The sequence below is a fragment of the Lycorma delicatula genome, chromosome 6, assembly GCF_047948215.1.
Source record: "Lycorma delicatula isolate Av1 chromosome 6, ASM4794821v1, whole genome shotgun sequence".
Taxonomy (NCBI): domain Eukaryota; kingdom Metazoa; phylum Arthropoda; class Insecta; order Hemiptera; family Fulgoridae; genus Lycorma; species Lycorma delicatula.
In genome coordinates this window covers 94,898,045-94,924,683 of record NC_134460.1, presented here as the reverse complement: position 1 = coordinate 94,924,683, position 26,639 = coordinate 94,898,045, and the positions used below count along the sequence as shown (strand labels likewise).

The following is a 26,639-nucleotide window of genomic DNA, read 5'->3' as shown; positions in this document are numbered from 1 at the left end:
TCATTACACGAAATTACTTAGATTTTTTAGTTTCAGTTTTATTTTAATTAAAGTGATATTACTAAAGTATTATTTTACTACTATTTTTATAATACTGTAAATAAATATTTATTTATTTTGTACTTATTTATTGTAATAACAAATATTTTACATAAAAAAAAAATTAATAAATAAATAAATATTTATTTACTACTTTTATTTTTATTTTGCATAACTTACTAAATAATTGATTGCAAATAATCTAATTTGATATTATATGTATTTATATATTATTTACTTTAATATTTTTATGCAGGTACATTTATAATAAGTAAAATGAAAATTATTTAATTAATCTTTTTTTTTTTTTTTGGACGATACATCAGTCGCACATCTTATATTATACAGCTAACAGTCAGTCATAGAATTATTTAGTTAACATAAATTCAGCATCATTTACAGTTAGGCTTTTCTTTATATAATTATTATCTTGGACAGTATTTGGATTCTTTATTATGGGACCAAATCTTTTCAACTTTGTTTTTAGGTTATCTAAACTCAATTCTTTTTCATTTTCTGAATAAACAATAAGGATTTCTAAATCTGTCAGACTTAAACATCTTTATATATTAATATCAATATATTTTTTATACTTGAAAAAGGACATCTTTGGCCATTTTCATAATTCCCATTCTTTTAATATTTCAAAAGCAAAATTAGTTCTTGATTTTAAATAACAGAAAGAAACTCTGCTTTAATATAAAGTTATAGTTCAATGGTAAATTATGTTGTTAATCTGAGATGACCAATATTAATGAGTTATTAACAGAATAATATTGTTTATTTAGACTTTAATAAAATTATTTATTTGTATTTAATTTTTAAATGTGTATAACTTTCATTATTTAATAAATGTATGGTTTATATTACAAATTTGCCAGAAGTACTTTTAAGTATTATTTGTACATTAACATTTCTTTTTACTCTTGGACCATAGTTATGCAACAAAACATTTTAACAAAGAATAGTTTCATTTTTAAGCATAACATCTTCAAGATTTGCCATACATATGTTATTAAATGAAAATAATACTTTTCAAATTTTAAATTAAGAAATTAATCAGAACATTGATTCCATTAACAATGAAATTTAAAACTAAAGATTTTAACTTAACTTGCTGTTGATCATATTATGATTTAAAATTTGTCATTAAGTAAATGAAATTAGTTTGACAGCGATAGGGACTGATTATTTGGTAGTTATCAAAATTCCTAATGCCTGTATTCTTCAAAATAACTAAAATTATTTATTAAATATCATTATTCTTAAAAGTAATGTACTAAATATACATTAATGCAATATTACTGGTGGTGTATTTATCCATGATGATCATCAGTGGTGAAAAATATGCAAAACAAATTTTTTAAACCAAATTTATTTTTAACACAAAAATAAGGTATGGTTATTGAAAAAAAATTTTAGACAATTGTTTAAGAACTACTTAAAACATTTTAAAACTAGGAGAGCATTTTGACTGTTAAGCAATCATCACACTGAATGCAGAAGAATTAATAGAAGTAAATTATAAAAACAAAAATTAAACTAAATAAATATAACAACATAAAAAAATGTATAAAACAAAAACTTCTATGAAAATTCATTTATAAAAATAACTAACTATAACATTAAGTAAAAAATAATACAATATGCATAAAAAATACAAAATGCAAAACAAATTGAAATTAATAATGTTGCCAAATTAGAATAATTTAAATATATATCTAGCTCTATTTTTTGTAAATAATTTATGATAATCTCTCTGTAATCTTTTTCCTTTTAATTTTTTCCATGTATCAGAGCTCAGTGTATCATGTACTCTGTACAGAGTGTTTCTAAAATGGTGGGCTGGCTATACTTTTTGGATTCTTCTTGTAAAACTAAACAAAAAATATCCTTAGGAGAAATGGCAATTTCTCCTTTGTTCTCCCCTTGTCCACCATTTTATTTTTATATAAAAATTTATTTCTCAAGTTCAGTTAGAGAGGAATCATGTTAATATTTTATAAGCGTCTTTGTAATAAAGTTTTAAAATTAGCAAAAATCAGGACTTAAATACCTTCGCAAATTACAAAATGGCAGCCTTGTTTATTTTTCAATCCATTATATCTCCATAAATATAACTTTTATCAAAATTATGTTTTTGCTAAAATATTAAACCTTTTATTTTGAACAAAATGACATTTTATTTTTTAAAATCAATTAACAAATAGCCGAGTTTGGCAGAAATTGATGTAATTTTGTGTCTGTTTTCATGTCCTCCAATTTACGTTCAATTCAATTAAATATTATTTTTATTTATTGTTAATTCTAATATTGCAGATTAGTATCAAATTAAGTAATAATTTTCTCATAATAATAGACTGAATAATTAAAAAAATAAAACAACTACCTGTGATAATCTTACGTTAATTGTTGTAGAACATTAGTTATACTTTTTTTTAAAATAAACAGTTAAAATTGTTATGTTCAAAGTTTCTACCATTAGAGATTATACAAGTCTCCAGTCTTTTTCTGAGAGATTGTCTTAACCGTTCATAAATTCCAGGAGTATTCCTAATTTCTTTAAATCCATTTTGGATCCTTTGTTGAAGATCCTCCATATTGAGTATTAGAGTTGAATAAATAATATGTTTCAAATGTCCTCACAGGTAGAAGTCAAGAGGGTTTAAGTCAGGTGATTGGGGCGGCCAGGGCACTGGCCCTCCGCGGCCTATCCTTTTTTTCATGGAAAGTTTCATGCTGGAAATCTGATACCAACTAACTGAAATGTGCTGGAGCTTCATCGTGGTGAAACCACATATTTCCTCTTAATTTTGAGGTTCCTAAAAATGTGGAAGATTTTCAACAATGGAGCAAGATAATTTTCTCCATTTAAATGATTTGGTAGAATGACAAAACCCAAAAGGTAGTCATTAAAAATATCTGCCCATATGTTCAGGAAAAATCTTTGTTGATGGCTACTGTGGAAGGTACCATGAGGATTCTCGTCGCTCCAGATATGCTGGTTCTGATAGTTTTGAACACCATTTCTGTTGAAAGAAGCTTCATTTTTACATTATTAAAATGATCAGCAGTAACAGTTGCTGCATAAACTTATTTAAAGTGAAAAATTAATATAAATTGTTTTATTATTATGTAATGTTAAATTTTATTGTGAGAAAATTATTACTTAATTTGATACTAATTTACAATATTAGAATTAACAATAAATAAAAACAATTAATATTTAATCGAATTAAAATAAAGTGGAGGACATAAAACAGACACAAAATTATATCAATTTTCTGCCATAACTTGGCTATTAGATTAGTTAACTGATTTTAAGAAATAAAATGTCATTTTGTTCAAAATAAAAGGCTTAATATTTTAGCATTATACATTTTGATAAAACTTATATTTATGGAGATATAATGGATTGACAAATAAACATGGCCGCCATTTTGTAATTTGAGAAGATATTTAAGTCCTGATTTTTTGCTAATTTTAAAACTTTATTACAAAGATGCTTAAAAAGTATTAATATGATTCCTCTATTTGAACTTGAGATATAAATTTTTATATAAAAATAACAAAATGGCAGACAGGGGGAGAACGAAGGAGAAATTGCCATTTTTCCTAAGGATATTGTTTATTTAGTTGTACAAGTAAAATCCGAAATAGTATAGCCAGCCCACCATTTTAGAAACACTCGGTATGTAATCTTCAGTAATTCATTAATATAGAGTCACTGAAGATGGTTAGAAGAGCAACTGAAAGCATTAATCTGTTCTAATTTAAAATAAATCTGGTTCAGTTTGTCATTAAATATTACTAACTTTTGTAATTTATTATCTCTTATGTTATAGCTACAACCTTTACTAATTTAAAATTAAATGACTCAGAGTGGCATTAATCAAGATGTGACATTTAAGTGGTCATAAGTGGTTATTATAAGTGGCATTTATTTATAATAGTTTTAATTTAATCAATTTTTATTGTATGTTTTAAGTGACTGTTTGTTATACAAATCAGTAATCAACAAATCTGATCAAGTCCTTTAGTTGGCTGAAATAATATTGCTAATAAAAAAATAAATTTCGGAATAAATCAGTTTGGCCAAACCAAAAAATTGCATAAAAAAAAATTATTAGGAATTTTATATTTCGTACATTTACAATTACATTCACTGATTTATTACAATACTTTGAGAACATCCCCTGAATATATGCAAGTAAGATTCTGAAAGTATTAAAAACTATTTATTTTTTATTTGAATAAGTATTTATAAACTTGTTCATGCAGTGTTAAGATACTTCCTTCATAAAAATTAATGAAGTAAAATAGAAAAAGATGAAAAGTACTATCTATTATTTGAATAGAAATGTTCATTAATATTATTCTGAAACATTTTCTTTGTCTGATAAGATATATAGGCCTTTTTTGGCTTCCTAATTCTTCATCTCTAGGCTAGAAATTTGACTGATACCTCTAGTACACAATGTCAGAAAGTATTCAGAGAAAGTAATTGCTGTTGCTCTTCTTACAATAAACTATTAGTTGGTGAAAAGTAAAAAAAAATTTAATGTATTAACATTAATTGCTGTTACAGCTTTGAAAGTTTAGACAAGCATAGACCATTGATTTTTGGGCATTGTAGTTTGAATTCACAGTTGAGTAGAGTAAAAGGGATTGAATTGTCGAGTCTATAAAAATCATTGTTCTTCATTGATACATTTAGTATACTGGATATACTCATTAATAAAAGATTGTTGATAGTATTAATTTAATTACCTTTTTTTTTTTTTTTTATTTTTTAGAAAGTCTGATAAAAACTGCGTCACAAAGTTGATTAAGTAGGTTCAATAAAATTTTATATTAAAATAATAGTTTTTTAACTGAATTATATATATATATATATATATATATAATATTATATGAAATACAGACCACCAAAACACTAATTAGATAAGTTAAACTTACCAAATTAATTGGAATTAATTTCACAGGATCCCACATCTTCAATTGATATTGAATTCTATAATTAGATTAAATAATTATATATATTATTTTACTGAAATTAATCTATTTTAGATTCTTATTATTCCTCTGTATTATTATATTCTATTTACTATAAACCACTTAGTTCAGAATATTGAGATAAGAAATATCTTACCTTAATTTTATCATGAAATACTTTTACAGGATTCTGTATCCTCAGTCATGATGGAATTATTTAATTATACTGCATATTAAAAAGAACACTTTTTAAAATGTTAAAAGTTACATTTTTAATATGCAGTTTAATTAAATAAATAATTCAATCATGACTGAGGTTGCAGAATCCCGTGAAAGTACTTTCCTGATAAAATTAAGGTACAGTATTTCTTATCTCAATATTCTATACTAGGTGGTTTATATATACATAAAAAATTGATATAAATAAGGGTGGATAAAACAATATTCAAACCAAATGCTTTATTTCATAGTTGGTCTCAAAAGAAAAAGAAATCTATTAATTTGATAAATTAATAAATTTGAGAACATGTTCCTATGAATATGTTCTTGTAGCTTCTAAACTTTTTTCAAAATTTAAATATTCTGTATGTATCATAAATCTATTTGCAGTAAAATAAATAGTAAATGAATAAATATCAAACATTATTTATAAATCCAGTTGAAATATAATTAATGAATTTAAAATAATGAAAGCTATTAGAACTAGGTATTGAAACTGTATTATAATAACAAATTATATTTTTAAATAAATATTAAATTAATCATTATAGAATATAATGATGTATCATTCAGTATTTTGTTATAGATTTTTATACCGTATTAATTGTTTATCTAAGTAATTAAACTTTAAAGAATCATACTATTTCTCTAGATAATAATTTTTTTATTATTAAAATAAATAGTTTTAAAACTTTATTTATTATAATAATAAATAGAATACATTTTTTTAATGATATTATTGTGTAGATAATGTTGTATTTATACTCGTAAATGCTGATTGTATTGTACTGGTTGCTGTTATCATGGAGTAATTTTGTGGATTTAAACTAGACACTGTTGTTAATGAATTTGATAAAGCAGTTACTATCACAGAAGATGTGGTTGCAAGAATTGTTACTACAGTTGATGTTATGTTACCAGTGCCATTAATTATTAATGTTGATGGTGTAGAAGAGTTTGTTGTTATTCCATATTCACATGAATTTCTTGGTGATGCTTCAAGTAATGCATCTAATAAATAAGCTACAAAAGATCCAGCTGTTAATCCTAGATTGTATGACAACGTCATGATATTTCCTGAAATGAATGAAATAAAAAATATATACTCGTGTTTACAGTAGTGACAATTAAATATTGAAATTTAGATACAAATATACTTATAAATAAAAAAAAGGTATTAATATTTGTTTTCTTTTCTTGTGTTTTTTTTTTTGGGGGGGGTAGTAGTTTTTTTCATTTTGTGTTGCACTAATTGCTTTAAATCTTTAATTAGTAGAGGCAAACGACATGCAGTTACCATTCTAAAAATTAAATTGTGCTCAGTGTTTGATTTGTAAGAAATGATTTATGGCTACTAAAATTGAACCATTTCAATTTTTAAGCTGTTATAGTGTTTTTCTGTAATAGTGTTAATATTAAAAAAATGTCAAAATTTAACGTTAAACTATTGTTCATCAAGATTACCAGAAAAATGAAGAATGTTATTCTTTATTTTATTTTAATTTTTCCAGTTTCTTACAAGGAATTATGGAATAACATTATAAAAGAATGATGTAATTAAGATATTTACTCAAAAATAAATAAAACTTTAATATAAATCATCGGTCAATATATAAATAACAATAATCCTATAATTATATCTGATGAACAAATGGACTCTTTTAGAAAAATGGTATTACTTAATCTACATTGTGACATATATATTCAGAAAGTTTTTCTTGTACTTTTATAGAGGAAAATGATGACAAAATACGAAATAAGGAAAAAAAGAAAACAAATTTTATTTAAGAAGTTAGGTTTAAATTATTTAAATTATTCATAATATTTATTCTTTTAGTAATAAAACAAGGCACGTAATATTTTGTTAAACCTTTTTTTGCAGCATTTATTTCTTTTGTTGTTGTAGAAAATAATAATCTTGTATATTTTGTAAAATAAGTTTTTCCATATTTTATATAGGCGTTATAGGAACACATAATTTATAGAAAAAGTATTAAAATTAAATGCATTACTTTAAAAATATATTAATTCCTTTTCTTTCGTTATTTTTTGTTGGCATAGTAATACTATAGTTCGTTTTTCTGTTCTCTTATTTGCCCATAAACAATAATACAATAAATCGTTAAAAACTACACAACTATATTTTTTAAATTACCAACTTTGTTTAGTAAATTTAATTACATTAACACAATTTTTTATTGGATCTTAGCAAAAATTATTATTGAAAGTAAAATAATTGTAAATTATCACTTCTTATCTTGTTATTCCATGTTTTTTAATCTTCTGTATAACATTCATTATACTGTGCCCAATAGTTTTATTTACACCATTAATATTAGTTTAATTCTTACAGAAGTCATTTGGCTAACAAATTTATTATAAATTTTTGCTCTTACAATTGTTTAACCATGTTAAGCAATTTTTCCAACAGTATTATTTTTATTTTTATCTGTATCTTGTATAAAATTAAAATTACCAATTAAATATTTTATCAGTTGTTCTTTATCAAAAATTCCTGTAAAATCTTGTGTTATGTCCAAGTCCATTAAAAAGAAATTTTGTTTAATACCTTAAAAAATTCCTGGTAAATCATATATATTTTTGCATGTGCTAATTTTATTTTATAAGGAGAAATAACAAATTCGTTATTATGTGTTTTAAAGGTTTTATTTAAAGAAACTTCAGGAATTATTTGTTTTATATTATGGTTTGGTCTTTTATTATGTTTAATTATAGTCAGAAGTTTTGCCTCTACACCATGGTTTGCTAATTTATATTCAGGAAATTTATCTCTTAAATGTATATTATTTGAACCACAAAGTAATTTTTACTAAGGTTTTATCTCCTTTTTCTGTATCTTCTATTCCAACTACTTTTATTATTAAAATATTATTGCAAAATGATTCTGTTAAAGATTAAAATAAATCTTTTCTATTTTCTTCTTATTTTTCTGTATAATTTATATCACCAGTATTTGTAATAGGATTGCCAGTATTCTCTATACAAAATCTATTTAAAAGGGAATTTGCAGTAAATTTATTAATGTTCTTTCCAAACAAATTTTTAATTTTTGTATTATTTGTCTCTAGTTCTATTTCTTCCTGTTGCTCTATTACGTCTAGTTCTATTTTTTCATGTTTTTCCTGTTTAAGAGTTTTTAATTTTAGTTAGGCTTCTTTTTCTGTTTTTTTTTTTTTTTTCAGTAATTCTTTTCTTACAACCTCTCCTATTTCTTGTGCTGGAATAATTATTTCCCTAAATTTTCTTTCAGTGGTTTTAATTTTTATGCGTGAAATTATGTATTTATTATATATTATATTTTTACTTTCTGTCTAGCACTTAAACAGAGCTATAGCTTAGAAGGGAAAGTATTGTAATCGGTCCAATTTGGGCATATCCAGTTTTTTTTTACTAACCATGGTATAATTATTTTTAACTGTATCATTTTTAATTTTTATCTTTTTATTTTACTTTTTCCTATTTCTATTTAAGAGCATTCTTTTATTATTAAAAAAGATAGATGAATTTTCCAGTTAAAATTTGTGGTAGCTGAAATTTAAATCAAAAATAGGCATCTTTTCTGTTAAAAATGTATAGTAATCGAAGGTTGCAAGATATGGTAAAAATCTTACCAGTTTGAATTAACATTAGATAAGTCTGAGAAATTATACTTGTCGATACTTGTTGAAAACACAGTTACGACTTCTTGACAATTGATATGCGTAAGAAAGTTCATAACGGTAAATATCAGCACGGGTTAAGTGAAGCGTTAAATATTTTTATTTTTATAAATAAAAGATGTCAGTATGAGTCTTGATAAAAAAGAAAAAGTGTTACTGAAGAGGTTTAGGGAAGGTGAAAAAGAAGATGAACTTACTCTTGAAGAAAAACTCAAAAATGGATTCAAGCCTTACCATATTCATGAGGGTGAAGATTTGAGAGAATGGGAAAAGAAGTATGATCTGATTGTCATAACATTAATAGAGAATAAACCAGTTGAAAGTACTTTGAAAGAAATAGTTCCTGTGAAAGAGCCAAACTGTAAATTATTTGAACTTGCTTATTGAACTATACCAAAACAGGTTTGATTTAGCAATGACGAATCTTTTTATATATCAGATGAAAATGAAAGCTCTCTATTATCTGAACCTTCAACTCATGAAAAGGAATCATTCTATATAAACAAGTCAATTAAAAAACTTAAAGAAAGAGGTGTAGTAGATGTTGGATTGGTAGTAGCAAAATACATTTGAATATTTTAATATGTTTTTTTATGATTTATTAATTTAAATAAGTAATATTAAAACTAATTACTTTTCAATCAAAACTTCTCACAGTTACCATTTGTACATGCCAAGAAGTATATAACAGATTTTTTTTACTACCACATAGTTGTGCTTATGAGCAACTTGCTTTTTTACTAGTACACATAGAATGACAACAGATCACTTACATCTTTTAGTGCGTGGCCATAGTTATATGGCTTGAGGCTACCTAGAAGCCATTCCTCAAAACTCTCTTCTTCCTTTCTCTTTGATTCCTTTCACTTAAACAATCAGCACCATCTGCTCACTCCTCTGCTTTGGTAACAAGAGTTGAGCCGTTCAAAAATAAAGGTCCACAGCAATAGATCACAAAATGTGATGGTACAGAGCTGCTTGAATTAAAGATTCAATGCTGGAAATGTTAAGTGTGGTCATAATGAGTGGTGTCTGCCAAAGAGTAATTAAGTTGATGCATTGAGGTATTAGGTTCACAAACTGTTAACTATTGGCGTAGATAAAGTCGGAGCCGCAGCCACCTAATATTCGGACGTAAAGTATTCGGCCGAAAACGTCAGTTAAACACACACATACATGTTAGGCTTTATAGTAAGCCGTTAGTTCCGTAACAGTAGATACAATTAATTGTTACGGCTGTGAGGGAGTGAGGTGCGAGGCTGGATCTTTTCCCTTTCGGGATAATGATCTGAACAAGTACAAATCTATCCTTTTCCAAAAATTTTTTTTTATATAATAAAGAAATGGATTTGGTAAAAAATATTAATGTTATCAATAACTTTACCACGGGGATTCATGGAATTAAAAACAAGACAGAAGTTGTTTTAATAATTGATAGTGATCAATTTGTTTTTAATGTTGATTGGTGGACTGAATTTTATAAATTAATTGATACTTTTAACATAGAATTTTATAGACATTTTAAATATCCAATATAATGATGTCTAACTAAAATTTAATATGTATTGGATTTTAATGGGCTGTGGTGCATTGAAATTACTTTTAAAAGAATTCGAAGTGGAAAGAAAAAGATATGAACACTAAAGTCAAAACATCACCTTTACTTAATGTGTATGCACATGTGCATATTTTCATATAGGCCAAGTAATTATAGTAGCTTATTTTCAGCATTTATTTACTATCCAAAGCAAAATAAGTTTTCAAATCCTGGCTAATTTTAAACCTTTAAAATTAATGAATACTAATTTGTGAATTAAAATGCATAAATTAAACTTTATTTATTGTTACTGACCAGTGAGTTCTCGATGCTCCTCGCTGACTCTACTAGGTGCCTGAATCATAGGAACACTACCAACCAATCCATTACTAAGTCCCAATAAAAGAGAGAATAGTAGAGGTGCTCCTTCACCAGCAATAATGGGTGCTGATCGTGGAGTTGCACATAATACTAATAATGGTACAAGTATTGCTCTAAGACTTGCAAAAACTAGTAACTGAGTTCTAGACCACTCATAGGGCACAGATGCTATCATCTGTAAAAAAAGAAGTAAACAATAAGAAATAAGTTAAATATTAATGGTTTATTATTATCATTATTACATATTAACAATGCTACACACACTTGTATTTTAACAAGGAATGAGATGGATTATAATGAAACCTTACCAGTTATTGAAATCAAAACCAACTGATCCAGAAGCTAGCATGCCAGTCACTGCACCAACTTACAACTACTTGATGAGTGCATGACGCCCATATATATCAGGGTGTAAAACTATATTTATATGAAATACACTTTTTATTATGCCAGATTTATATAATATAATCTTCACAATGCTTTTGCAAGTGATGATGTGTCAACATTTTACACAGGTAATAAAAAATTAAACAGTTCACTAAGTACACGAGTATATTGTATTTAAAATATTAACACCTACCTTGCCCATGAGATCAGCAAAATTAAATGCTGCCATCAGTATAACTGGCATCCAGCTTCCAAATTTGCAGCTTGTTATTTCAGATTCAATTCCAGGATATAAACAAAGAGTGACAAAATAAGCTAATGCTATGGACAGCATATAATGCCAGATATTTCTGGTCACTTCCCATCTTGCCATCAGTCCCTCTAAAAAAAAACAAACAAAATAACCAATAAAATTCATATCATTAAAATATGTGTCAGTATCATCTAGCTATAACAATTTAAATGATTAAAATCTTAGTAGACATTAACTACAAAAGTGCATTAAGAAGGCCAAAGCCTCAGGAGATGAGAGAAGTATCAACATGTAAAAATTAAAGGAAGACGGGCTGAAGCAAAGAGCCTAATACTTTAGGAAAGTAGAAAAATTTTAATTAATGAAAAAGAAGATTCATTTCCATTCATCTACTCAGTAATATTCATTGAATATCACAAAATAAAATAAATCAAAGAACATAATTCAACACAAGAACTGTTTTGATATAACTTACTTTTAACTGCTGTCCAAACTTTTGTGGTATTTGTTCTGCGATAAGTTCCAGTTGATGAACTGCTCCGCATTCGTACCACAACATCTTCTACTTTATACGTTGGACCAGCAGAATTACTTGTTGGCTCATATACAGGATTAGCAAAACTGAAATGTTGTCCACCTGTACTAGCAGCTGAATCTAAAGGACTCTGTTGTAATTTAAGAACACCATACTGACTCTTTGTTCCTTCAACTTGATCCAGTGGGTCCATCTGAAACAGTTATAGTAAAATCACAGACTTGTTAAAGCACATTACATGGTATTTTACAAAGTTTATAATTTATCCGTATTACAATTTATTTAATTTTAAGTGTCAATTATTGTTACCAAATCATTCAGCTAACTATCTAAAGAAAAACTGAATTAAGAATTGCAATAAAAATTATAACTTATTTATTATATGTGGCTTTAGCCCTTTAACAGAAATGTTATTATTTCACATAATTTTTATTTCAAGATGCAAACATCTGGAAAATTTCAGATGGAGTCTGGAGATCATAGTCTTACTTAGAACCCAGATTTATTCTTAAACTACCCTATTAAGTATTTAAAAAATAATTAACTATTCACACATGTCAACAAAATCATCTAACTTTAGCTTTTGGAACTGAACAGTATGTTTGCAGCATTGCCCCACTCAGTAACCAATACTTCAATATAACCATTGAATAATTTTTCTAAAAATACATTTACAGCAAATTCAGTTTAAGTTACGTTGGCTACTTAATAACCATCTTGTTATACTACCCTGAAGTGGATATATGAATTTTGAAAAGGTTCTTTTAACAGTTAATGTTGATATGTTCATAACAAGGAAGTTATCTATCAAGTATTTAATGCAATTATCCAAAATTCAAGGAAAATCAATATAAATTACTCATGAGACTGATTATGAATAATATTGTAAACGTGTTCATATAAAATGTTTGTACAGTACAACAAAAGTACAGGAAAGATTATCTTTGTATTCACTTATCCTGTATATTGCCTATATCATTTCAATTAATTCTTATTCCACACCTTTAGCTCTTAATGCTCTTAGTGCTAATGCCTATTTCATAGGTGTTTGTTATATCAATTATATTGTTATCATATTCCTAAGGCTTCTCTATCAGAATCTACTTAGCAATTATTAAGTGATTGTAGATCTTCCACAACAGAAATCACACCTTCTTATTCTAGTAGCTGTTTCATATTTGATCTTAACTTTACTACATATATACACGAGTTGCTACCCAAAAGTTCGGGGAATTTGAATTTCGCGTGCAAACCATTGCTGGTACGACCTGCTGTCGCTAGATGTGGCTCTTTGTAAATCATTGTTCCAACGGCTGTGACGGTGAGGGGCTGCATTGTTGACTTTCGTATGGTTGTGTAACGTTGTGTTTTACTGCTTCAGTGAAGTTCTAAATGGCAGATTTTAAAGAGCAAAGAACCTGCATCAAATTTTGCTTCATGCTTAAAAAACTGGTGCAGAAACCCATCGCATGCTTGTAGAAGCTTTGGTGACAATGCTATGAGTAAAAATAAAACTTTTTTGTGGTACAAACGATTCAAAGATGGATGAACAGCAGTCGATGACGATGGGCGTTCAGGAAGACCATCAACAAGCGCAACACCAGAAAACATCGCGAAAGTGTGAGAGGGTATTGTTGCAGATCGTAATCAAACAATCCATGATGCTTGTGCAATTGTACAAATGTGATATGTGTCCATGCAACGCATCTTGTCGGACAATTTAAGCATGAAACGCATTGCTGCAAAATTCGTACCGAGACTGTTGAACAGCAACCAGAAACAAAATTGCGTAGCTGTCTGTAGTGAATTGAAAAATTCAGCAAGAGATGACCCTAACTTCATCTCCAACATCATAACCGGTGATGAGACATGGGTGTACGGGTATGACCCTGAAACTAAGCAGCAGTCGTCGCACTGGAAGTCACAAAGTTCACCGTGGCCAAAAAAAGCACGCCAAGTTTGCAGCAATGTGAAGTTCATGATGATTGTTTTTTTGACATCAAAGGCATTATCCATAAGGAATTTGTCCCTCTTGGTCAAACTGTCAATGGGATGTTCCATTGTGAAGTTTGAAGTGGTTATGTGAAAGCATTAGGCGCAAATGTTCAGATCTGTGGGGTAACAACAGCTGGGTTCTCCACCATGACAATGCGTCTGTGCACACATCGCTAGCCGTTTGAAATTTCTTGGCTTCCAAAAAGACAGTAATGATTCCCCACCCACCCTATTTGCCTGACCTTACCCCGTGCGACTTTTTTCTCTTTCCGAAAATAAAATTTCAATTGAAAAGCCGTTGTTTTAACACAATTGAGGAGATTCAGGAAGAAACGCAGAACGTGCTTCAAACACTTACACCTGCAAATTTCCAGGGATGCATGGAATCATGGGAAAAACACTGGGATCACTGTATCAATGCCCAACAGGATTACTTTGAAGGAGACAGTGGAAATTATAAGTTATGGTAAGCTATTTTATGGTAAAATTCCCCGAACTTTTGGGTAGCACCTCATTATATATATATATATATATATATATATCTATATGGGAAAAGAAATAAAACAATAAAAAAATTATTTTTTAGTCTTCTTAGGAAATTATTTCTTAAATAAGGTCTGCATGTATGTTTGAAGCACAATTTACTTTTAAAAGTGTCAGCTATTTCGAAGATAACAAGCTTTCTATGTCAGACTACTAGGAAAACGAAGAATGGAGAGATTTTCTGTTCCCTTCTTCAGTAAACCAGAAATTATGATTCATAGTGGCATAGTAAGCAGCTGGAAATGAGAATGTTGAGCTCTTCATGTGACACATTCATTCTGTTCAACACAGAAACTGAGTGTATAGTGAACATCATTACTGATAGAAAAAGCAACTCTAATTCCTTTTGCACTTCAGGTGTTTATATGCATCATGGCCATAAGAATGAATGGGACATTTGGTGTAAAACCACAGAAATAATGAATTTTCTTTTATCAAGAAGCAATACTAATACTTTATATATTAAGCTTTCTGATGTATTATTTCTACTCAGTAGGGGTAATTTGTATTTTTTTATCCTTTGTAAAATGAGAATGAAATTTTAGACAGTTTGTTTTCTTCTAGTAAACACATTTTCATACTGAGGTGTACTTAATAGTTGAAAATTTCTGTGAACTTTTCATGGGTCTTTGATTTTCCATATATAGCTAGCTGTTCAATGTGATTTTTTATCACTCTGTATCCACAGTTTGGCCTATTTATTCAGAGATCACAGTGGGAATACTGAATGCTGATTGCTACATTATTATTACTTTAGTTTAGTTTTTAAATTAATTTTTAATTGTTTCTTTTCAATATTTATATGTTTACTATATAAATATCGTATCCAGGCACTGATACTTCATTGTGGACCCAGGAAAAAAAATCACCATATTGTAATAGTACTTTGAGTAAATTAATAACCTAATAACCAGTACTTATGAAAGTAGTTCATAGTAATTGGTTCCTTCAGGGTATGATAGTAAAAGTAATTTACTACAGTAAATTTCTATAAAAAGTATAGAACTAAGAATACAAGCATTTACCAGGCCAGCATCTTCAGTCGGCTCTAGTGTAATTTTACGAGATTCACGGCAAAGTGTTAAATAGAACTGTACAAAATCTGTACGACGTACAGCCTGATGCAAACAAAAACATAGTCCTACTATGGTTACACTAACACCAAAAAATGCAAGAGTATTCATTCGCTGATCATCAAAGAACAGTTTAGTTGCAATACGATTAGTTGATACAAAAAATCCAGCTCCACCTAAAACAAAATATAAAAAATTAATTAATATAATCTAGTTAATGATTAAATGTCAGATACGTTAATTTTTTCATTTATTTATAAATTTCCTTATATAAATAATTTCTTAATAATACTCCACCAATCTCTGTACCAAAGTGGTAGCATTTCAGCTTTTCATCTGGAGGCCGTAGATTCGAATCCTGATCAGGCTAAGCACTTTTCATAACCACAAAATCTTCATTTCATATTCCCAGAGCACAAGTTTTAAGTTTATGTGGTGAATTAATCATAAAAAAATTGTTACAATTTATGCAAAGAAAAAAAAATTTATGGAAAGCTTAATTTCTAATGTAGTTTATAGTATGAATTTGTCTATAACGACCAGTTACAGATAATTTATACACATTGTACAAATTAAATCCAACAGTGCTCTAAATGCCAGTAAAAATCAACCCTAACTCAGAAAATCAAAGACTTACTAAAATTATTTTATATTTTCCTTTGACAAATTTATTTTTCTTTACTTATAGGAATAACCTCTATAGATCTACGTAACACTTATTTTATTTTATAGTTTTTCACTATAGTTTTCTGAATGTATAATTTGAGGCATTTTTTTTTAAAAAACTGACTTAATAGAACTAAACAATTTTTTACATATGGAGATAATTGCTTCTTAAATTTTAATTGCTCGCACATTTTCCCAGGAAAGAAGTAATAAAAGTGGTATTATTTTGTTGATTCTGTAATATGTTTGAAATTATTGTAAGTGCCAGTGTCATTATCATCCTACATGATTAGATTATTTTCCTGAGCTAATTCCTTTAACTTAGAAAATGCATGTGTCATAAGCTGAAAATTTTTCTGCATCAATGTTATAAAAAATTCAAATACAGTAGAATCTTTTCTGTTTTTGTGTTGTGATTATTTTTCTATCCATTTTCTATTTTCTTTAAGATAAGACTACGTAATCTGGTGTGTTCACTACATGATTTCCTTGTATGCCTATTAAATTACATATTTATTTATTTTTAAAAAAAACATAAAATAAAACTGATTTTTTCAATTTTTTTTGTCTTCAGTTATTTGACTGGTTTGATGCAGCTCTCCAAGATTCCCTATCTAGTGCTAGTCGTTTCATATCAGTATAACTACTATATCCTACATCCCTAACAATTTGTTTTACATACTCCAAACGTTGTATGCCTGCACAATTTTTTCCTTCTAACTGTCCCTCCAATATTAAAGCGACTATTCCAGGATGCCTTAATATGTGGCCTATAAGTCTCTCTTCTTTTAACTGTATTTTTCCAAATCTTCTTCTTCATCTATTTGTCACAACATCTCTTCATTTGTCACTTTATCCACCCATCTGATTTTTATCATTCTCCTGTAGCACCACATTTCAAAAGCTTCTAATATTTTTATACTCCAACTGTCCAAGTTTCACTTCCATATAAAGCTGCGCTCCAAACATATACTTTCAAAAATCTTTTCCTGACGTTTTAATTAATTTTTGATGTAAACAAATTATATTTCTGACTGAAGGCTCGTTTCACCTGTGCTATTCGGCATTTTATATCGCTCCTGCTTCATCCATCTTTAGTAATTCTACTTCCCAAATAACAAAATTCTTCTACCACCAAACCTCGCTAATTCCTACTACATCTGCATTTATCCTATCCATTTCATTCTTTAAATTTTCTAACCTACCAATCTTTTTTAGACTTCTAATATTTTTTTTATTATTATTGAATTATTATTTATTGTAAACAAACTTTACAACCAGAGGTTAGTAATTATTTATAAATCAATATATTCAAATTAAAAAAAAAGGAAAAAAGGAAGAATGTTGTAAACAAAAAAAAAATAAATAGGAAGAAAGTGTTGCAAACAAAGAAAGAATAAAAATATTAAGAGAATGTGATAAATATATAGAGGAAGAAAACGTTAAGACTAAGGAAAGAATAAAAAGATTAAGAGAAGATTATAAATATAAAGAGAGAAAATTTTAAAACTAGAGAACGTGTACACAAATTAAGATCAGAAGAATTATATCAAACCAAAGAGCAATTAAACGATTGGCAACAAAAAACAAACGAAATGATGATCAACTCCAACTTAGGGAGAACATTGTCTGACAATATCAGAGGAGAAATGAACTAAAAGATAAGAATTTTTTGTAATTTATCAAAGATTGAGAATGTATGCATCAGTGTATATATACTGTTCTTGTGAGGGTCTATCTTTCAATCACTCTATAGTTAACTTTAATGCAGATAAAATTAATCAGAAATTCCAAAATAATTAAATTAAACTAGATAATCAAAAAATAATACGATTCTAGATTATAATTTTCAATTAATATTAAATAATCATATGTTTTACCAAATCTATTACATATACACATATATAATAATGCCTATTAAATTACATATACACATCTTTAAAAGTACATAAAATTTTATTTCACTAAGAACTTCTGATAGTTTTTCAAATTTTTTTATTATTGAATAATTATTTATTGTAATTTTTTTATAATCACGGGTTAATAAATTATTAATAAATCAATATATTTAAATTAAAAAAAGTTAAAAAAAGAAAGGGAGATGAAGTATGATTCAAACCGATGTGCGTTCTCCTTAGATCCAAATATTTCATAAATTAAAATTTTATTTTGTTATAACTCTGGAATCAATGAAAATAAGTACCACTTATGTTATATCATTGAAAAGTTCTCAATGAGAGCTTATTACTGCAGTTAAGAAAAAGTACAGAATCCAAATTTTTTGAATTTTGGGTTTTTTTGGACACTTCTGGTTTATTTGATTGCAATCAAAAGGGGAGCTGCACAATTAGATGTTATAACAGTCCTAAATCCAAAATTTCAACATTCTAAGGCTAATCATTTTTGAGTTAATGTGAGCTACATACGTATGTACAGACGTCACACCGAAACTAGTCAAAATGGATTCAGTGATGGTCAAGATGGATATTTCCATTGAAATCTGAAAACTGAAATTTTTTATGATCACAATACCCTTTATTTCATTCAAGGAAGTAAAAACAAACAGAAAATGTAGAAACTAGAAACATATGAAAGGGGATTCACACCCCTTTCTCGAAAAGGATTATCATCCTGTAAACACTTCCACATTTTACATTTTAATGAAAAAAATTTTAAGTTTTCTAGAACCTGACATTATTGCTATAAAAGTGTATATGTTTATGCTATTTATTTGTTTATATTTCTTTGCTCTCATTCATATCATTATTTTTTAAATTAAGATAAAAATAATTCTATAAATACATATACTTACTTTCTCCTGCCATAACAGCTTGAGTGTACTGGCTGGGTAACATGCTTGTATAACCGTAGAAACTTGACTGTTGAACTGAAAAAAATGAAAAAAGATATAAAATAATTTTTTGTGTATTATGAATTTTCTGCTTTTTTGACAATTTATATTCAGAATGATAAATAAAATCGTTACAAGTTAAGATGATTATAAATAAAGTTAATTAGTACCTGTACAGCCAAGCGCTACTATTGCTACTGCAACGAGATTCATGGTATATGATGTATTGATTCCAAATATACCCCACCATACTTCACATGTTGCGACAAATAATAAAGTAAAGAATGATACAATGTAGCCTGCAAAAATAATGAAGTTGTATCACAAAAAATTCAGTTATAGCTACTAAATGTTATCATGATATTTATGAATTATAAACTGAGTAATATATTCTAAAGCAAGCTAATGTTTATAATCTAAATAAGCTTAATTATTTACTTTAATATAAAAATGCTTTTATTTACTCTAAAACAGATTTACTTTTAAATAGCAGAGGTATATGTGAAATGGATTGTGTTCTTTTTATAGAAAGGATAAATTTGTTGCTTACATTGTCTATCTATATTTCTTATGACTGCAACACATGATCATCTGAAATGTAAGATGCATTAGTTAGTGTTTCGTTTTCTAGGGGGAATGATATTTACTACACAGCCAGTGCATTTACTAAATTTTTGTGTGAATAGAATCAAGGTGTCACTTGAAGAGCTAATGTGACTAAACTTTAATCTTCAGTGTGTTATAGTATGTTTGGCTCAATGAAGGTGTGAATGTACTTTGCTTGTAACTTTCCTTTATATGCCAGGTATGTGATTCTTATTATTTTGAGAATGGTTATGTTAGTTTTAGACGTGACTTTTATCTCATACCATATTTCCTTCAGCCTTTTTGGTAATAGAACTTAACATACATTGTATTCAAACAATTTTAGTAATATAAAGGCAACAAGCCAGGTCCAAATCTGATTTCTTATAAACAATTAACAAATTTTACAGTATATTTTAAACTAATTAAACCTTCTTTGTAAAGAAACCTTATTAATATCTATCCATAAAATGGAAGCTGTGTTACTGCGCATTTAATACTCAGTAACACCAGACCTCCTGTTATCAAAATTGTAATTTAATAAATGCAGACTGATTTACAGAAAATGAAGATAGATGAAAGAGAATCTACTAATAGTTTTGTAATGTAAGGAATAGATATAAAATATTCATGATACACACAAAAAAAATTAAAATAAACTTAACAATAAGTGATTTTCAGAGGCTTAGTTAAAGGTGCATATTTTATATTCATTCAGAACTTAATGGTACCATAATCTTAGCATCCTGTTTATTAAAGAATTTTATTGTAATCTTAATCTCTGGACAAAATGTCTTCCCTGAGCACCATGAGAAAAAATATATTATTAATATTGGAATTTAAATGAGAAGAACTTGAGTATGGAGACTAAATTGCATTTATTTATTTATTTTTTCAAGAATGCCAAGTAACTAATTATTTAGATTATTTGTAAAACAAATAACGGTGACTATAATGCCTAAATGACAAAACCAAAGAAACTCATTAAAACTCATTTGCTAGATTTATGATCATACATCTACCAAACACAGTATCTGCTGTATCCCACCAACAATCCTGAATAAACTGCCATATAAAGTGATTCTAAAGAACCAACAAGCAAATAAAATAAATAATACACAAAAATTTAATTCATCAAATTTACTTCATTTCATTGGAGACAACATAACCATAAAATGATTTTAAATATTTAAACAAATTTAGCATTTCTGATAACAAAAGTTGAGGACCTCCCATAAAGTTGAGTGACGAATCAACGTGACTATTTATCATATAATTTTTTATGTAAATTATACATATAATGATATGCACAGTAAATAAAAAATGTTTTTGTATTTAACTGACTTCAAAGAAGGAGAAGGTTTTCAGCATAATATATATTATATATTTTTTCTTGTATTGTATTCAAAAGTTACACACAAATAATTGCACCAATTTCAATGACTTTAGATTTTCTTTTATAGAGGTCATTCTTCTGGTAATCTTGTAGATAATAAAGTATAATTTAAAGTATATCTAGATAACATCAACAGAAGATTTTTTATTCAAGAAATTAAATGGTCACATGACAATTTAAAGATATTATGTTGTATATTTGTTTGTTGTCATTACTCAATATTAAATTGTTACAGATAATGATATAAAATCTGAAATTACTCTGATATTTAAAAATTAAATGTCCTGTTAAATTTCAAGAAAATCATATAAAAAACTGAAGATGAAAAATAATATATATTGCCACAATCCAGACAATCTTACTTCATGCTCAGTGTCATTATTTAATTAATTTCTTCCATTTCTTTTTATATTTTATTAAGTTACAAGTCTCTCACCTTTCCAGTACTTGTAAATAGTCCTTTTTCTTGAAGGTGGAATTTTTACAGACCTACTTGTATTTCTAATCAAAAAAATATATATACTTAAAAAGATAAAACTGACTTTAAAAACTACTCTAAAAATAAATACTATTCAATTCTTTAAATTTGTACTCCTTCAGTGTCAAATTAAAGGTTTTGTAACAACTAGTTGTTTTAATGAGGCTTCAGTTTGAATTGTCAAAATAAAAAGAAAAGTTTAATAGCATTATGTTTTCATCTTAAATCATTTTTACATTTTTAGAAAAAAGAAGTTTACTTAAGTGTGTTCCTTTGCATTCTGTTTTATCACCATTAACAAAAGAAATGTTTATCAGAATAAACCAAAGCTGTTTTTAGCAGAATAAAAGAAAATAAAAACTTTTGTACATATTGTAGGAAGTAGATATTATGAGATTATGCCATTATTATATTGCGTACAGAGTAAAAAAAAGTGTTTTGGACTGAAATATGAGAAGCAGCTTAAAAATTAAGGTGTTCCTCTTATTTGATACTGTAGGACTTGATGAGTCTTGGTTTCAGAGACTACATTACCTGCATCCAAGACAACTCTGTAATCTGTTATTGTCATCATCATCAAATTCTTATAACTATTATATATCTATGTCCAGCTCTCTCTTGATCAACATTTTTTTGATAGTCTTTCCTTTTATACTGTTTTTGGCATTCTTGACTCCTCCATCCTTAATACATATAATAACCCCCCCCCCCTCCACAACTAATCCTATGCACTTTCATATATTTCATAATTTTTTTTTCTATTAAATCTTCTAACTCTAAATTTTTCAAGCCTCCATTTATTGTCCTGTTGAATTAGTCAAAGATTTTCCTCAACATCTTTGTTTATAAAAATTTTAGGTAATTTTCATTTGATTTCTGAGAGCCCATGCTCATTAGTACATTGCACTAACAGTATATCCCTCCCTGTTAATGCTAATTTAACTCAATAGAAACATCAAAGGAATGGTTTTAAGAAAAATACTGTTGCTAGAACATCTGTATTCCAGGTAATCAGTATGAAAAAATAGTATTCTCATTCAGATTAATCATTGTAAATTTCATTACTGTTATTAATTCAGTTTGGCAAAAGTTGTATATTTCTTTAAAAAAATGATAACATCCACCTCTATGAATCAGATAATAGAATCATTTTTAAGTAATATAGTATACCATTTTGACATGTGTTGAGAGTAGGCCTTACTATTCTTCTGTGGTTTTTTTTAATAAATTATTAACCATTTAAAAGATGTTTCCACCTCTTTATTTAAAATTAAATTTAAAAAAAATTAACAAAAGTTTACTGGTCTGCAATGTTTAAGGGAGATTCAGTTTTAAGCAAGATGACTATAAGAACACCTGAAAAGATTATGTTTTAAAAACTATTTATTTAACAAATTCAATTCAATATATTATTTAGAAAGTTAATATAATTTAAGCTGAAAGAATGTTAAAATATTTTAAGCCAATTTTGTTTATTTCATATTTTCCTCGTGTCTGTTTTACTTCTATTTCATATATTTTATAGTTTTATGTATATTTATCAACTTTTACCACTTTAATTTTTTAAAAGTTTTACAGTAGGTTTCCTTGATCAATCCAGGCAAATACTCTGGCAGTTTTTTATTTTCTTTGTGGAGTAGCATGCCTACCTATTCTTAATTAAATTTATATAATGAATAATAAAACATTAAACTGATAAAAAATATTTTTAATTTGTATTTGTGACAAATTCAGCTGCTGCTATGATCTTTTAAAAATAATTTCTTTAATAATAATAAGTGATCCAAATGGCTATTGAAAACCTTAAAAATGAAAATAAATGTTAATCATATCTACAATTAAAACTGCAAAATAATCTGTGAGGTTCTGAAGAGTACATAAGTAATATATCTTTCATTAGTAATGTAAAAATATTAAAACATTTATGTTAATACGTACCAAATGTGATACGAGTATTTAGTGAAAGAGTTTCAATTAGAAAGTTATTTGCAAGTACTGCGAAAAATGCCATTATTATATAAACGAGAGACATATCAAATATAATAGTTGTGCCTGGATACTGTGCTCTAAAGTAGTCAACTGCTATTATGAATCTAAAACAAATATAAGTTGCATATTATTATTTATTTTTTGATCATATCAAGTCTTTCCACAACCCTAAAAAATTCATCTGACCAATGCCTTCCTCAATCTGTTATATGATAGTATCACATTAACTATCAAAATATGTTAACTAACATGCTACTTGTATTTTGGTAGTGACAATGCATTTTTACAAATGTTTAGTACTTAATTTATGTTATTGTTTCCTGTATTATTTTATTTGACTGGTTATTGCTTCATAATATATTTTCTACATAGTCTACATAAAAATAGATAAAACAATTGCAGATCATTACTTTTTAACATTTTTTATTCTATGTTTGAATTAAAATTTATTTTATTTGCATTCTTGAAATGCTAGAAAATTGAATTAAAAAAAAAAATAGGGCTTCTTGTGTGCTTCTTCAATATGAAAAGAATGACACAGAATTTCTTTATAATGTGTGATGAATATTCTGCAGGGAAAACAGAGCAATTATATGCAATATGTTGAGGTTTACATCCATCCCTAAACAGATAAACCTAAACCTGTGCAAACTAAAAGTTTGCTCAGGTTTGTTTTTAAATACCAGATCACTTGTCAAATTATAAACATTTATATTAACAAAAAACATTAATAAAAAAAAAAGTTGGAACAATCAATGTACCTCAACTTTGTAGTTATTGCATTAGACTATAACTTTGTAGTTATAGTTTAAATTTGTGGTTACATAACCAGGAAAGAACAAAATTTAGTAATCGATCAATATTACTATAACTAAAATGTTAATTAATTAAAGTTTATAATTATTACATTCTTCTGCTTTATACAAACATTTTTTATTTATAAAAAAAAAAAAAATGTTCCGTTTTATTTTTGATTAAAATGTTTTGTTCAATTAATAAATTTTTATTAATTAAATATATATACTAAAATACTTTTCAATCACATTTTTAATTTTATATATGTAAATGAAACCTTGCAAACATCAGTAGTAAAATTCACTATTGCTAAGGGTTTATATTATTATGTTCTTTAATAATATGGGCTTGTAGTAATATGTTTTTCAATATCAGATTTAGTATAAACAGAATATAATTTTTTTTTCAATTATTATTTATTTTTTTCTATAATTTTTCTTCTCTTTTTTTAAGCTTTTTGTAGACATTGTAGAACAATTAATAATCTCTACATGTTACAGATGTAAGAGAAGTAAACATGGAATGTTTTGTGAGAAGGAAGCATTTAGGTATAAAAAATAATTTACCCATGATTCATATATAATTTAATTTTATTAGCTCTAATAGCCTTCTATCAGATTTATTCTGGTAGTACAACAATGTAAGTAGAAATCTAAAAATAAAAAAAACACGTTTGTGTAGAAATGTATGATAGGCTGTAGAAAAACAACTGTGGTAATTAAATACAGTTAAGAGAGTTAGGTTTAATGGAAACTGTGGTCAGAAAAGTTTTAAGGTAATTTACTTGTTTATTAGAATAAAATGGTTAAATCCATTGCAGTACGGTTCTTTGAAGAAGTGTTTATTACTTTCTTTTGACTTAAGTTGTCAATGATTTATACAATTTTTAATAACATGTACAAAACAAATTCTGTCACAGAACTATTCATATTAATTTAGCTGATATTTATTCTTCCATTATAATAGTAATTAATCTTTGTTGAAGTGAAACTGAACAAGCTACATGATATCATATGATGTTATTATTTGAGATGATGTTTGATAACAATAACGATGTGACAGTTTTTGTAATTAATCATATAATACTCTGGAAATGGCTAGATATCAAGTACAGCTTTGTCGAATGATCAAGGAGAGGTATAATCCTTGTTCATGTACTTGGTGTATCTAAATGTTGTTAATCTTGGGATCACCAGATCAGGATGTTATTAATTAGAACCCAATAGAAAGCTGGTTTAGAGCCTGAATTGAATTGTTGATAGTATTAAAATATAATTAATCCACCCTAGCCTTGAAATGTTAACCCTCTTGCTAATTTAACAGAATGTGATAATGAAAAGTAAGTAAAATAATCAACAGCAAATTTCAAGGAAGAAACTATTACTTTAGTGTAATACTCTTCTTTTTTTTAAATTTATTTGTTAGAAAAATTATCAAAATAGTTTTGTACATAGCTGCTTTTATAAATATATATATATGAGTATATATTACACATATATGAGTATATACACATATATGTGTATATATATACACATATATATATATATATATATACACACACACACACATACACACACACACACACACACACACACACACACACACACACACATATATATTTTTTATTTTTTTATAAGCAGTACTTATTTATGGAAATTGACACAATAAATGGTGTACTTTCAAGAAATAATAATTTCTTTGTCTAGAAGAAAAATGCTTCATGACAAAATAGATTGTAATTAAATTTCTTATAAACAGTTTTTCATGTTGTTTACTGACATTACATAATTCTAATTGTTATATCTCAAAGTAGGAAATGCAATCTTAGTAATGCTAATTTAAAAACACAGTTGATTCTATGTGTTAAAAAATAAATAAATAAATGTATGAAAAAAGGAAATTACAAAGTATTAAAAATAAATATATTACATGGCATTGTTTTATAAACAAAAAAAAGAAATTTTTGTTTTAGTTAATAATTAATACATACGTGTTATAAGGTAGAAGAAATCCAACACCTGCTAAAAATAAAGATAAATATATGCCATTGTATTTATCAACGGGTGGTGAAAGGTGACTAAAACCGTTAGTAAAACGAAAATCATTAGCCCCCCTTGCTTTTCCTAACTGAATGTAACCCCTACTGAGGTTCTCATCCATTTCGTCAGAGGGTTGTTTATTTCTTAACATTCAAATAATTAATTTGACATTGTAATTATTAACTAAGAGTATTTTAATAAAG

At 27.0% G+C, this 26,639-nt stretch overlaps 1 protein-coding gene across 1 annotated transcript; it reads right to left on the bottom strand.

Annotated features, from left to right (window-relative positions):
• Positions 1 to 5,916: 5,916 nt before the first annotated feature.
• On the bottom strand, positions 5,917 to 26,629 carry Ent3 (equilibrative nucleoside transporter 3). The gene is made up of 9 exons (XM_075369421.1): positions 26,388 to 26,629; positions 23,552 to 23,706; positions 19,325 to 19,453; positions 19,116 to 19,190; positions 15,590 to 15,813; positions 11,967 to 12,219; positions 11,432 to 11,619; positions 10,786 to 11,026; positions 5,917 to 6,330 (listed from the first exon to the last, which is right to left on the bottom strand). Exons 1-9 carry the CDS (start codon positions 26,585 to 26,587, stop codon positions 5,990 to 5,992), a joined length of 1,806 nt encoding a protein of 601 aa, XP_075225536.1. The 5' UTR covers positions 26,588 to 26,629; the 3' UTR covers positions 5,917 to 5,989.
• Positions 26,630 to 26,639: the final 10 nt, after the last annotated feature.

Excerpts from the sequence above, each read along its gene's own strand:
- Ent3 (XM_075369421.1), bottom strand. The coding sequence starts at position 26,587 with ATGTTAAGAAATAAACAACCCTCTGACGAAATGGATGAGAACCTCAGT. Across the intron at positions 11,620-11,966 it reads AGTTTGGACAGCAGTTAAAA|AGGGACTGATGGCAAGATGG; the intron begins GTAAGTTATATC and ends GTTTTTTTTTAG. Across the intron at positions 11,027-11,431 it reads TTGCTGATCTCATGGGCAAG|ATGATAGCATCTGTGCCCTA; the intron begins GTAGGTGTTAAT and ends CTTTTTTTACAG.